The 12,117-nt window shown below is 43.4% G+C and overlaps 1 protein-coding gene across 1 annotated transcript; it reads left to right on the forward strand.

Moving 5' to 3' along the window:
- Positions 1–1,973: 1,973 nt before the first annotated feature.
- On the forward strand, positions 1,974–11,640 carry rab5c (RAB5C, member RAS oncogene family). Its single transcript, XM_080511805.1, has 6 exons — positions 1,974–2,114; positions 7,833–8,157; positions 9,264–9,415; positions 9,578–9,700; positions 9,812–9,905; positions 10,183–11,640. Exons 2-6 carry the CDS (start codon positions 7,992–7,994, stop codon positions 10,311–10,313), a joined length of 666 nt encoding a protein of 221 aa, XP_080367931.1. The 5' UTR covers positions 1,974–2,114; positions 7,833–7,991; the 3' UTR covers positions 10,314–11,640.
- Positions 11,641–12,117: the final 477 nt, after the last annotated feature.

The following is a 12,117-nucleotide window of genomic DNA, read 5'->3' on the forward strand; positions in this document are numbered from 1 at the left end:
GCGGCTTCCTGACGTGTTGCTGATCATCATTCTGCTGGCGCTCACTTTCTTTTTGTGCAGGTGAAGAGCACACATTATGAAAAATTTTAAAAATAAAAATAAACATTGAATATGATGCATGGTGTTACACCCAACAGACTTCTAGCTTCCCCGTGTGACACAAGAAGAAGAAGATCAACTAATAGGAGAGAGAGAGAGACAGAGAGAGAGAGAGAGAGAGAGAGAGAGAGAGAGAGAGAGAGAGAGAGAGAGAGAGAGAGAGAGCGAGAGAGAGAGAAACAGGCGTCAACGACAGTGAGTTGTGGGAAACGATGTAAGCAGATAAAACCAGCAGATGGCGGCAATGCAACTGTAAGAACGGAAACTGCCGTTAATCCCAAAAGTAGAAGAAGAAGTAGACGCTCCAGTGGTGGGAGATACAAACAAACACACATGTTGAATGAGTGCAAAGAGAGTGACAACAAGGTTTGCTTAACTTACAGAGCTCCAACGGGCAGCAGTTTTGGTGAGATGCTGCTCTCAGGAAGAATACCACACTGGAGACAAGAGAAAAGACACAACATGTAATGGTATCATCTGTTCACCAGGTGGCAGGATTAGCCCTCTATTTTCTTCAGACAAGTCACTGAAAAGCTAAATATTGATAGTGTTCAACTTAAGAGTGAGGTTTGCGTTCACCTTCGAGCTAGAAGTTTTTGAACTCACTATAATTCCAGAGGAGACGTTGTGTGGCTGGGACTTTGTGACGTCACGGGACGCCTTAAAGTTCTCCCATTCAATTGTATGGGACATTTTAGTAGTTGTTTTGTTTTGTTTTTTAACACACACACACACACACACACACGCACGCACGCACACACAAATGAAGACATTTATGAAAGTAACAAAAATGCCAAAATTCACTACAAACCGGAACAAAAATATATCAGACAAATAGGTAGACATAAATGAAGTTTAAAAAAAACAAAAACAAACAACTAAAATACCATAAATTCAATGAATAATATGCAACATATGTAACATAAGTATCAGAATTCTCGTCTCTGCTTTTTGCAGATGATGTGGTTCTGCTTCATCAAACCTGGACTTACACTGTGCACTGCCACAGTTCGCAGCCGAGTGTGAAGCAGCTGGGATGAGGATCAGCACCTCTAAATCCGAGGCCGTGGTTTTCGACCAGGAAATGGTGGCTTGTCCCCTTCGGATCGTTGGAGAGCCCTTGTCCCAAGTGGAGGAGTTCAAGTATCTCGGGGTCTTGTTCACGAGTCGGGGGAAGATGGAGCGTGAGATCGACAGGCGGATCGGTGCAGCGTCTGCAGTTATGGCGGACGTTGTATCGGTATGTCATGGTGAAGAAGGAGCTGAGCCAAAAGACGAAGCTCTCGATTTACCAGTCGATCTTCGTTCCTACCCTCACCTGTGGTCATGAGCTATGGGTCATGACCGAAAGAACGAGATCCCGGATACAAGTGGCTGAAATGAGTTTAGGGTGGCTGGGTGCACCCTCAGAGATAGGGTGAGGAGCTCGGAGTAGAGCCGCTGCTCCTCCACATCACATTGGTTTTTTTAATTCTTTTTGAATGAATGAAATAAAATTTAACTAAAGTAATTAAAATATCCTTAAAGCCATGTGGTAAGGGTGAGTTTTGACTCAATTAAACATGGTGGGAGTTGATTCAACTCTGGGCTTTTTGCTGTGTACAAACATGTGGAATGCTACAGCTATAGAAGTTTTGTTTTTTTAAACATTTCACAATATTTTTCACCTGATGGTTTCATTGAAATTGTATTTATTTTGAGATTGTAGAAATCTTCTCCACTAATTGTCTGAAATGTGTTTGACACCTCTGTGCCTCTATGTGACGAAGCCATGCTGCAGACTGCTGTCACGTGCATGCTGGGCTGTCATTGGTCAGTCACGCGCTGACAAAAAGTGGGCGGTTCCCTGTTAAAAAAAAAAATCTAACCGGAAAGGAAGGCCGGAGCCCGAGAAGAAGAAGAAGAAGAAGAACGGGAGGAAGAAGAAGAAGAAGAGGAACAGGAGGAGGAAGAAGAAGAAGAAGAAGAAGGGAGAGACTGCCGCTGATGTGAACGGCGAGAAAGGAAAAAGTCATGTAAGTCTCTCAAACTGAAGTCATGAAGCGTGTCGGGGAAGAGCCAAGCTGAGGGCGAGTTAGTCAGGTTGTGGCCAGCCGTTGATCGAGTCCCGCTCTGAGCTCCTCGGACTGGACGAAACCTCTAGAGAACATGTATTTTAAACACATGCAGGACGAAAACATTGTCGCCGAGGTTTCTGAGAAGCACAGGACGCCGTTTGCAAACCCCAAAACCCCTCCGAGTCTCCCGAGCAGCTGACGACCAGTGGCCGAGGACAGGGAAGTTGTTAATGACGTATAGCCGCTAGCGGCGGCTAATGCTACCGCAAGTCAAGTTTGGCTTTCAGGAGAACGGATTTGGCTTTTCCTGTCATTTTACCTCCGTCAGCTCACATTGTCAGCGGCTGGAGCGTGTTCCTAACAGCTGACGGTGTGTTTTTAACCTCCATTCTCAAGGGACGCCGTGAGTTAATGTTCGCAGTTTGGACTCGAAGCCAACTGCGTTTTATCTGTTCAACCAACACAAGCTCACCATTGCTGGGACAAGATCGATTAATGACCTTTACTCTAAGATCACGAGATAAATTACTTAATTTTCCCCCCCAAAACTATGTACAAGAAACTTGTCAAGTGTTCAGTTCCGCCACCCTCATAGGTACCTGAACGCACCATCACCTCAAGTAGAGCGCAATAGAAAATACTTAATTAGTAGTGGCATCAAATATTTCTCCTACTGTGATTAAAACCTTTTAATCAAAGCCACTGAGAAGTCAGTCCCTGTCCTCACGCATGTACCCATAGAAAACACATGACGTCACAGGAAAGGCAATCTTATTTGTATAGCATATTTTTAGGAATAATGCATCAATCACAACAAAAAAAGACTTTATGAAAAGTCTAAAGACAATAAAAGTATTGGGGGATATATCAACAGTAAATAACACTCCAGTCACCCCTGGTTCCTGCTTGTACACCTTTCAGTTATAGATGATGGTAAGTGGCAATAAAATAGACATTTGGCACTGTATTGTTTCCTATATTTACATTTTATACATGATGAACAATGAGCTAGATATATCACAAAACTCAGGAAAGTGAAATATTTAATCATGTGCAAAGTTTTGACTAGGACTAATGTAATCTACACAAGGTTTTAAATTGAGGTGATCTGTTTGTCTAGAATTGACAGAATACCGAATATGCACTTCTACCACAGCTGATCTGATGCTGAAATGCCACCCTCTCAAAGCAGGTTATTGAGTTGAAGCAGTGCTTTCCTGTTCTCATCTACCGGATACGTTTGTAATTATGGGTTTTACAATGCTGTGTCAATAATCTAAAGGAAATCTTTGCAGGTTGTATGTGTGAGCCTGCTTAGTTTTATTATTTTACTAATATGTTTCAGGCATGTGTCACACACAGGCCTGTACGCTTTTTGAAATGCAGTCACATGGTAAAAGTGTCACAACTGCTGTCAGCATACGTGTTGTAATTCTGCACGTTACGCTGTGCATTTGCACATGTTCTCTCAAATGTATTAAAATACAAATGTACCTCCATAACTTTAGTTTATGACTTAATGAGGAGCGCGCAGCACGGACCTTTGAGACACAGACGGGGTTTACTGTTAACTGGCTGCAAGCTTTTCTTCAGTTTATGGTGAGTGGACCTTGTCCTTCTAAAGCTGCCACCCGTCTTGACAGCTCAGACGTTAAGTTGGGGGAAGAAAAGATCTGGGATCCGTGTTGCTCATCAGTGCACATAATATTTGTTTAGGGTTTGATCCTTCTTAACCTGGATGCTGTTTTGGCAATGTGGGAATTAGCGGGGGGGAAACAAAATGTGTTATTCTGTTCATTGGGTGTTTAGGATCTTAATGTTTTGGAGGAAAACCTCGACTATACCAAGTCCTATTTAAGATAAATGAGGCAGAGACTATGTTATGTAACTTAATGAGCTGTGTGATCATTTTTTTTCGTACTGCATACAGGGGTACAAACTGAATTATATTTTCATTATAATTGGATCGTAATGTGGGAGTCAACATTTACAGCAATGGTGCGTTTCATGGTCACTGCTGTGGCTCATGTGGTCCACATGTTGGAATTGGCACACAGTTTATACTGGATGCAGACAGTATGAATTTGGGCCTTACATATGATGACCCCTCAGCAGTGTGATTCCAAACAATCTCTGTACTCTGCCTGTAACTGGATTAGAAGCGCGTGTAAACTTGTCTTCAAAGAGTTTGTCCAACCTGTCTTGATCACCTGGAGGTCGAGCAGCTGCTCGCGGCTCAGTCGCTCTGCTCGAAACCCTGAAGTCACAAGAAAAGGAAGTTCCTCTGATTTCCCTTTGGCTTGGCAAACCGCTGGTGATGAGTATCCTGTTTGCTTTTCCCGTGTTATGTCACCACTTTCCCATCCACGCCGTCACTTTCAAGGCCGTCCTTTCTTAGAAACTCAGGCGCACATACCTTGGATCAGGAGCGTTTCCTGATTCGTTTTGTCATCTCGTGCACGGTTTTGTTTCTTTGTTGTTCAGTGTTGTCCAATTGGACCCGTGTTGGTCTTTTTTGCGTTACGTGTGCTGTTGCTACTTTGAGACACGAGTGTGTGCATTTGGCGTGATAGACGAAAGACACACAACAGTTGATGCAGCCTTTCTATCAGATGCCGCCAGTTCTTTCAGGACGCCGCCCTCGATGTGAGGCCAACGAGACAAGTCCTTGCTTGCTTCTTTTTTCTCCTTTTTAAACTGGAGTAGCGATGACGGGTTGTTTACAACGACGACTCAGTTGGAAGGTAACGGAGTTAAGATTTTTGCAAAGTGTACAGTGATTACATTGATGCACTGTTATGTATACAGCCAACTGTTTGTTTTTCTGTTGATCCTTTTTTTTTTAATGACGAGACGCCCGGAGTCATTTGGATTTTTATGGCAGTTGCATTGCCAAAGTGTGCAACCAATGAGAGTGTGTCCCTTTTGTCAAGATAAGTAATTATCTGGCAGGTATTCAACATTAGTGTTTGATGTTACAAGGAAGCTGATGTTACAAATCAGTTAATCTTGTCTTTGATTGGACAGTCGAACGGTTTCCTTGTGAAAACTGGCCTGCAAGAGGCTCCAGTCGACCCTAATAAAGCACCAAGCAAATTGCTCTATTGGGCCTTTCATAACTAATGCCAAGCTTTTCTGTATGTTTTTGCATGTTACAATTTGAGTATTTAATATTCTATATTATCGGTGTTCTGCAATCCCTGCTAAGTTCTTGAATATCTTGCTGGCAGCAAAGCGTTCCAGGAGGCCTCGATGAATATTTCACGGGCTCTCCCTCTCGTCTGCTCCTGCTTCCTGCCCCTCTCTCTCTCTCTCTCTCTGACCCGTGCCCCACTGTCTGTCTCTCTCTTTCTGACCCACTTCCCTGAGGAGGTTTTCATCGGCCCATTAGGGATGCCATCAAAGCAGCCGTCGTAGGCTGCTGAGGATGTGTGAAGGTCTGTCTGACTAAGAAAGACTGGTTCTGAGCCAGTCAGCTGCGTCTACCTTTCACATCCTGTGATACCCACCAGTCAGCGTGGAGACTGTGTGTGTTGGATTTCGGCCTATAATGGTTTGTTGTGCCAATATTTGACGTGTCCTTTAGTATCTGTTAGAAGCAGCAGTTAACCCTGGGACATCGTTGGGCCACTTTTGTTTGTGTCACTACATATGGTAACACCTGTGGAATTAAATCTTTCTCTTTTTTTGTTTTTGTGAGAAATATTCCAACCACAGCTTATCTGTTGAACTTTTTTTTGTTAGTTTTTTTGTATTGGCCATCTTAAACTTTCCAACAGCATTTCTGTGATAAATTAATTTACGTCATACAAGTGCTCTGCAGCAATATTCTCCTGAAGTCCATTTATCCTCTCGTATCCAAACTTCTCACTTGCAGTGTGTCTGCCTAATTAAATTTGTATAAATCTATGCGATTATATTCAGCCTTCAAATAACAGCAAGTTAATTGCACTACTACTCAAATGTCATTAACATCAGAAAGCTAGCGTTGTGTTTTGGGAGTCCGTTTACACAACAACAGTGCTGGGAGCCACTGAAACACAACTTTAAATCTATACTGTGTAAATGGGAAACTATTCTTAGGCCCCGTTTCCACAAAAACACGTGTATTTTGCACAATTTTCTTCACTTTTGGTTCAACTGCATCCGTGACTTTTTATACACGGGCTCCCAAGGTGGAACTTTTTTTTCACGGTTTCGGGTCCCCCCTGCAGACACTGCCGGAGGCTTTGGATCGCTGTTACTGAGCATGCGCCAGTAAACAAACATGGCGGCCCCGTGGTGGTGTGACTTATTGATTTATTGTCCATATCGGTAGTTTTATGGTTGAGACTCACCCCTGATGGCATCCGATTTAATCGTCGGTCCATACGAATGTTGGGTTCTTTCAATTTTGTTCACGTGTATCGCATATTGTTCTCTGCACACGTCTGTGTGGTTTCATTACCAAAACAAGCAACAGGGCCCTCCGGTGGCCTGGCAGGCCAACGACATCGTTGTTGTTGTGTCCGTTGCTGCAGTGTAAACACAACACCTTTTTTCACAGCTTAGGTGTTGTCACATGAAGCCTCGTAAACACGAAAATCCAAAAAGATGTGTATAAGCAGTGACTTAGACGTGATTCAATGTTAAAAACAAAGTTAAGCAAGATGCCATCTCTCGCATATCGAGAGTTAAACTCGCTCAGATCTCACAGGTGTAAGATGATACTAGACTTCTTAAGGAATTTCCTAACTATAATTCTTAGAAAGCATTAAGATGCGATTGCAGTTTAAACCCTTTACAAGTAGCGCTTTTATTTCGAGGTCATCCCTTTTGTAATTATATTAAATTAAATGTATATACTTTACATTCACTTCTAACATTTCTTTCACGTGATTTGACGACGTGAAAACCATCAGTGGAACGGCTTAATCTAATGGTATATTGAGATCCGCAACGCAATATCTGCATCACGCCTGCTGCACTGTGTAATAAAACATGTGGGGTCTGAATATTTCATGGCCAAAGCCATGATCTCCTGTCACATGCTAAAGATTAGCTCACTAACAAGCTGAGAGGAAAGATGGCCGGCACAGCCAAAGCATCTGCAGAGCTGTGGTTGGTTCACCTCGCTGGTGTTTCTGCACGCAGTCATCCCTGCAATAGACCCCGTCCATCCCAGGTTTTAGTGCGCTCAGCAGTTAATTTCTTCTGCAATCTTCACTTCCTGCTCTGAGCTGACTTGTGTTTCCTGTCTTTTGACCAAGCAGAAACTGGCCCATCACCCAAGTCAGAAAACAAGGTTTCAGATGCTCACAGTTGGCCAACTTGTTGGGGACAGATCGTTGGTGTGTTGTTTGACCTGAAAAAAACTGGATAAAAAAAAAAGAAGAAATCAGATGGTGTGAGCTATCATATTCTCAACATGGATCTCATCAGGATTGTTGCTGTTTGCTATTTGAGCCCTCAGTTTCAGCCTGGGAGACGAGTCAGAGGAGCAAATGTGTTGAGCTGATGTCTGTGCGGCTCTTTCTATTGGCCAATGTTTTTAATCGCACCATGGATCTAATTCAGGCACATTTACAAGGTTGTTGTTTGTATATTGTTCATTGCTGTGTGTTTTGCTTTATCCAGTTAACCCTTCTACTCCTGGTTGCTTGAGAAGAATCTGACTCCATTCATTGTGTTCTGCAGCTCCCACTGGCGAGGCCTCCGCTCATCCACCTACCTGACCTGACCTGACCTGACCTCCACCCTCCCCCATCCAGCTCCACTCCACCAGCCCAAGCCTGAAGTCAGCGGTCCATCCTCTTCCCCCAGCTCCTTCTTCCTCTCCACTCTCAACACCGCAGCATGGCAGGGCGCGGCGGCCCGGCGCGGACCAACGGCTCTGCAGCCAGCAACAAAATCTGCCAGTTCAAGCTCGTGCTGCTGGGAGAGTCGGCGGTGGGGAAGTCCAGCCTGGTGCTGCGCTTCGTCAAAGGCCAGTTCCACGAGTACCAGGAGAGCACCATCGGAGGTGAGGAGTCCTTCAACTCTGCTCGCAGTCCAACTGAAGTGGCGTTAGAGCGACACGCTTCTTGGTTAGCTTGTTTTAACTGAACCCGAAAAAGTTTTCGGCTTAGTAACTTAGTTCTGTCTTCCTGACTCTCCTTCCAGTGTCCCCATGAGAGAAACGAGGCTGTTTGTGGCCCCTGAACTAAAATGTGTTTGACACCCCTGATTAAACACAGCGGCACTGGCCCCTTTCAATACTTGCTGAGAAATTGCTTACTTGCAGGTCTTGGCGGCTCTGGCTGTCAGAGCATATACATGAGGAGTGGCAAAACCCGTTCTTTGTAGCAGATCATCTGACTCACATCAACCAGCGAGCTCCCATTGACTGTTGATTTGGTGGAGTCAGGTTACAGTTGGCTTTGGGTTATCTTGGGTAAATAATGAATTCCTATGCAACATAGTAACGAGGCATGTAGACGACAGCGGGGATTTCCTGCACCTTCTGTCGAGGACAGAAGCCAATCCTCACAGCTTTGAGTTGTAAAGCAAGAATATGATTGTTGTTAATCTGTTAATCCTCGCAAAATTAACAACATGCCTTTCTGTGACATTGCTCCAACGCCATGTCGTTTCCTATTGCAATCTCTTGAATTAACTCTGCCACCACTTTGCTGTTTGAATCTGCTCGTGAGTAATGTGGCTTTCACATGCAGGAACAGGATGCCCAGTGCTTACGCTCAGCATTTTTTCATATTCGACTGAACTTGTGGTCAGCTGCACGCCTGGTCAAAGATTACAAAGCTTTAAAGTATGCGAGTGTTGAGTTTCCTCTGTCATGTGACAGCTGGCTGATTCAGCCAGATGAATGCAGTGGAGCCCTTAAACCACAGCTTTCTGTGCTTATTTCACATTTGATAGCTTTTTCTTTGTTGTTGTTGTTTTTTTTCTTCCCTGATTGACCTGCTTTCTTATCGGTGCAAACTACGACATGACTCTGAATTGAAACCTTCTCCAGTTTCCTTGGTTCATAGTCATGTTGTAGCATTTTGAGTTTAAACTACGACTGTCGACCTCCTGCTTTCTTTCATTCCTCATTCCAACCCCCGGTCTCATAATCTTCGTTTCCAGCTGCCTTCCTCACACAGACGGTATGTTTGGATGACACAACGGTCAAGTTTGAAATTTGGGACACTGCAGGACAGGAACGGTATCACAGCCTCGCACCGATGTACTACAGAGGAGCCCAGGCAGCTATCGTGGTCTACGATATCACCAACACAGTAAGTTACATAAAGTACAGCAGGACTTCAGCCAAGGCAGTCTTGTATCATTAGTTCCTGCCTGGGTTTAAGGTTGCTTAATCCACGAGACGCTATCCTCTTGCCCCAGGTTTGTTTTGGGTTTTTTTTAAGTGATGTCTTGTGTGCACTTTTTGTTTAAAGGACACATTCACACGTGCAAAGAACTGGGTGAAGGAGCTGCAGCGACAAGCCAGTCCGAACATCGTCATTGCACTGGCTGGAAATAAAGCAGATCTGGCCAACAAGAGAGCCGTGGACTTCCAGGTAAAAAGGAACTTTTATGGTGTGTGAATGAAGATTGAGGTTCTGGTGTGAAACCCTTGGCTTGATTGATAAAAACCATCCTTTGTTTGTTTTTTTTGTTGTTTTATTCAGGAAGCACAAGCATATGCAGATGACAACAGTTTGCTCTTCATGGAAACCTCAGCCAAGACAGCTATGAATGTCAATGAGATTTTTATGGCTATTGGTAAGTTGTTGGGAGTTTTGTTTTTTTCTTTAGACTTCTATATCATAGAGACCTGCAAAAATGAATTGGTAAAAGAGGATAAACTGGAAGCTGTCTCAATAAGTGAGGTGCAAAATTAGTTGATTTTCTGGTTGCAGAGGAGCAAAAGCTCCCTTTAAGATAACTTTCAATGCAAGAAGCAATATAATGTTCAGTAGTACTTCATCTTGATGTCATCAGTCACCAGAGCCTTGTTGGCGTCACGCTGATATCTGAATTAATTTTACCCCCAAAACAGCCAAGAAGCTTCCAAAGAACGAGCCTCAGGGTGCAGCGGGCGGCGGCGGCGGTCGAGCCAGAGGCGGCGTGGACCTGCAGGAAGCTGCCCCGCAGGGCCGGAGCGGCCACTGCTGCGGGGGTGGAAACTAACGGAGTGAACCTGCTGATCCACCCCATTCTGCAGCTCCAGTCAACCAGACCAGACGTCCGCCAGCTGTCAAACAATGTCCCATCGGTCGGACCAGTTACCCTACAAGCAACACGGCACCAAGTTAACTGTTTGGCTTTGGAGTCCGCTGGCCAGTGACCTGCCACACCACACCGATGGATCCAACCTGAGAAAACACACACACACACACACACACACACACACACACACACACACACACACACACACACACACACCCACAAGGCTTACTGACACAGTCATGTCTCCGCCCCAGAACTTGCCAATCTACACCCTCTCTACTGATGATGGGCATTTGATGTCACCTTTGTCCCCACCATGGAGGAAACAAAACAATATAATCAGTAATTACAAATTCTTGCTCATTTTTTTGTGTCTGTATTTGTGTAGATTAAAATAAAAAAATATGATTAATGCAACAGGAAGGAGTTAAAAAAAACAAAAAAAACAAGATTTATTGGCCCTGTCCTTTCTCTAATGACATCAATTTCCTGTGAATTTCCACCACGGTCTGATGACGCTGTGCATGCAGCATCTCTCGATGTTTCTTGGAAAGATGACGTTTTCTACCAGGGGGACAGGGACGGACAGACTCTTCTTGATAGAGCTGTATAGATTGATTCATCACTCTCTTTGTTTCTCTCATCACAGGCTGGTCAGTATGAATTCAAAGCCGATGTCTGAAGGTTTAACAACCATTTTTGTCTTCGTTATCAGATCATATACAGAAAATAGTACTTTATTAACAATGTCACCCATACGTAATTTTAGCATTAATGTAATGTTTTTGAATCATCAGTGTAAAACGGCAAATACTCAAATGCAAGATTTGTTTTCTTGACCACAATTCCAGCTGCGCGTTGAAAACATTTCTGCTGTGTTTGTAACGGACTTCTCGAGATTATAATTAATCTGTAGTTATTGTCAGAACAATATCTTCCCAATCTCTACATGATCTGTCAACCTTAATTATGTTGTGACGGGGTTTTTTTTATGTCTTAATTTTGTTTCTCTCTCTTTCTGAAGATCTGTTGTATTAAATGCACTGGTTCTGTCTCATCTTTGTGAATGGAGATGTTATCCTCAGCTTTTTTTTTTCTTTTCTGTCTTTTTACTCCATATCGGGGAGGGATTTCTTTCATCAGTGTTGTCATGTTATGGCGTCAACAACTAGCACAACAGAACCTTTATAGCAGCTGCTGCTGCTGTTTGATGGGTGAAAACATGGAGGGTGCGGTCACGGGTAAAGAAAAAGATAATGTAATTTTACAAATAAATGAGGGGAAGGTATCTTTTTTTTCCTGTTTGCTTCATTAATCTCACATTTTGCTGTTGTCAAGCATTGCTCTGGAGTTACCACCCTCTGAATTCCATTTATTCAGCATTTACAAAACAAGTGATTTTTGATTGTACTGCCTAAAATGTTAAAGTGGACTCATAAGCTGGCTTTCCTCTAATCACGTTTGATTTCCTATGATTTTCTTTCTCATCTTCTCAAAACACCATTTCAATTCAGACGTGTTACAAGCTCAACTTATTAGAAACATGTTAAATTCATTTTAATGTAGTTATTTCACTGCGACTTGTTCGTGCCGACCTTGTATATCCATTCTGCAAAGATTATTATAATAGGAAGTTTATGTAATTAAAACGTACCACAAAGGTCATGATCGTTTCAGTTTAATCATTAAATGTCTCATAGTGTAAACATAGTGGAGCAACTGTTAATGTCGTGTCAAACACATTTGAGTTCAGGGGCCACATTCA

Source organism: Blennius ocellaris (assembly GCF_963422515.1).
Source record: "Blennius ocellaris genome assembly, chromosome: 16".
In the NCBI taxonomy this organism is placed as follows: Eukaryota; Metazoa; Chordata; class Actinopteri; order Blenniiformes; family Blenniidae; genus Blennius; species Blennius ocellaris.

Coding starts and splice junctions, on each gene's coding strand:
- rab5c (XM_080511805.1), top strand. CDS start 7,992: ATGGCAGGGCGCGGCGGCCCGGCGCGGACCAACGGCTCTGCAGCCAGC. Junction 9,701..9,811: donor AGAGAGCCGTGGACTTCCAG/GTAAAAAGGAAC, acceptor TGTTTTATTCAG/GAAGCACAAGCATATGCAGA. Junction 9,906..10,182: donor TGAGATTTTTATGGCTATTG/GTAAGTTGTTGG, acceptor CCCCCAAAACAG/CCAAGAAGCTTCCAAAGAAC.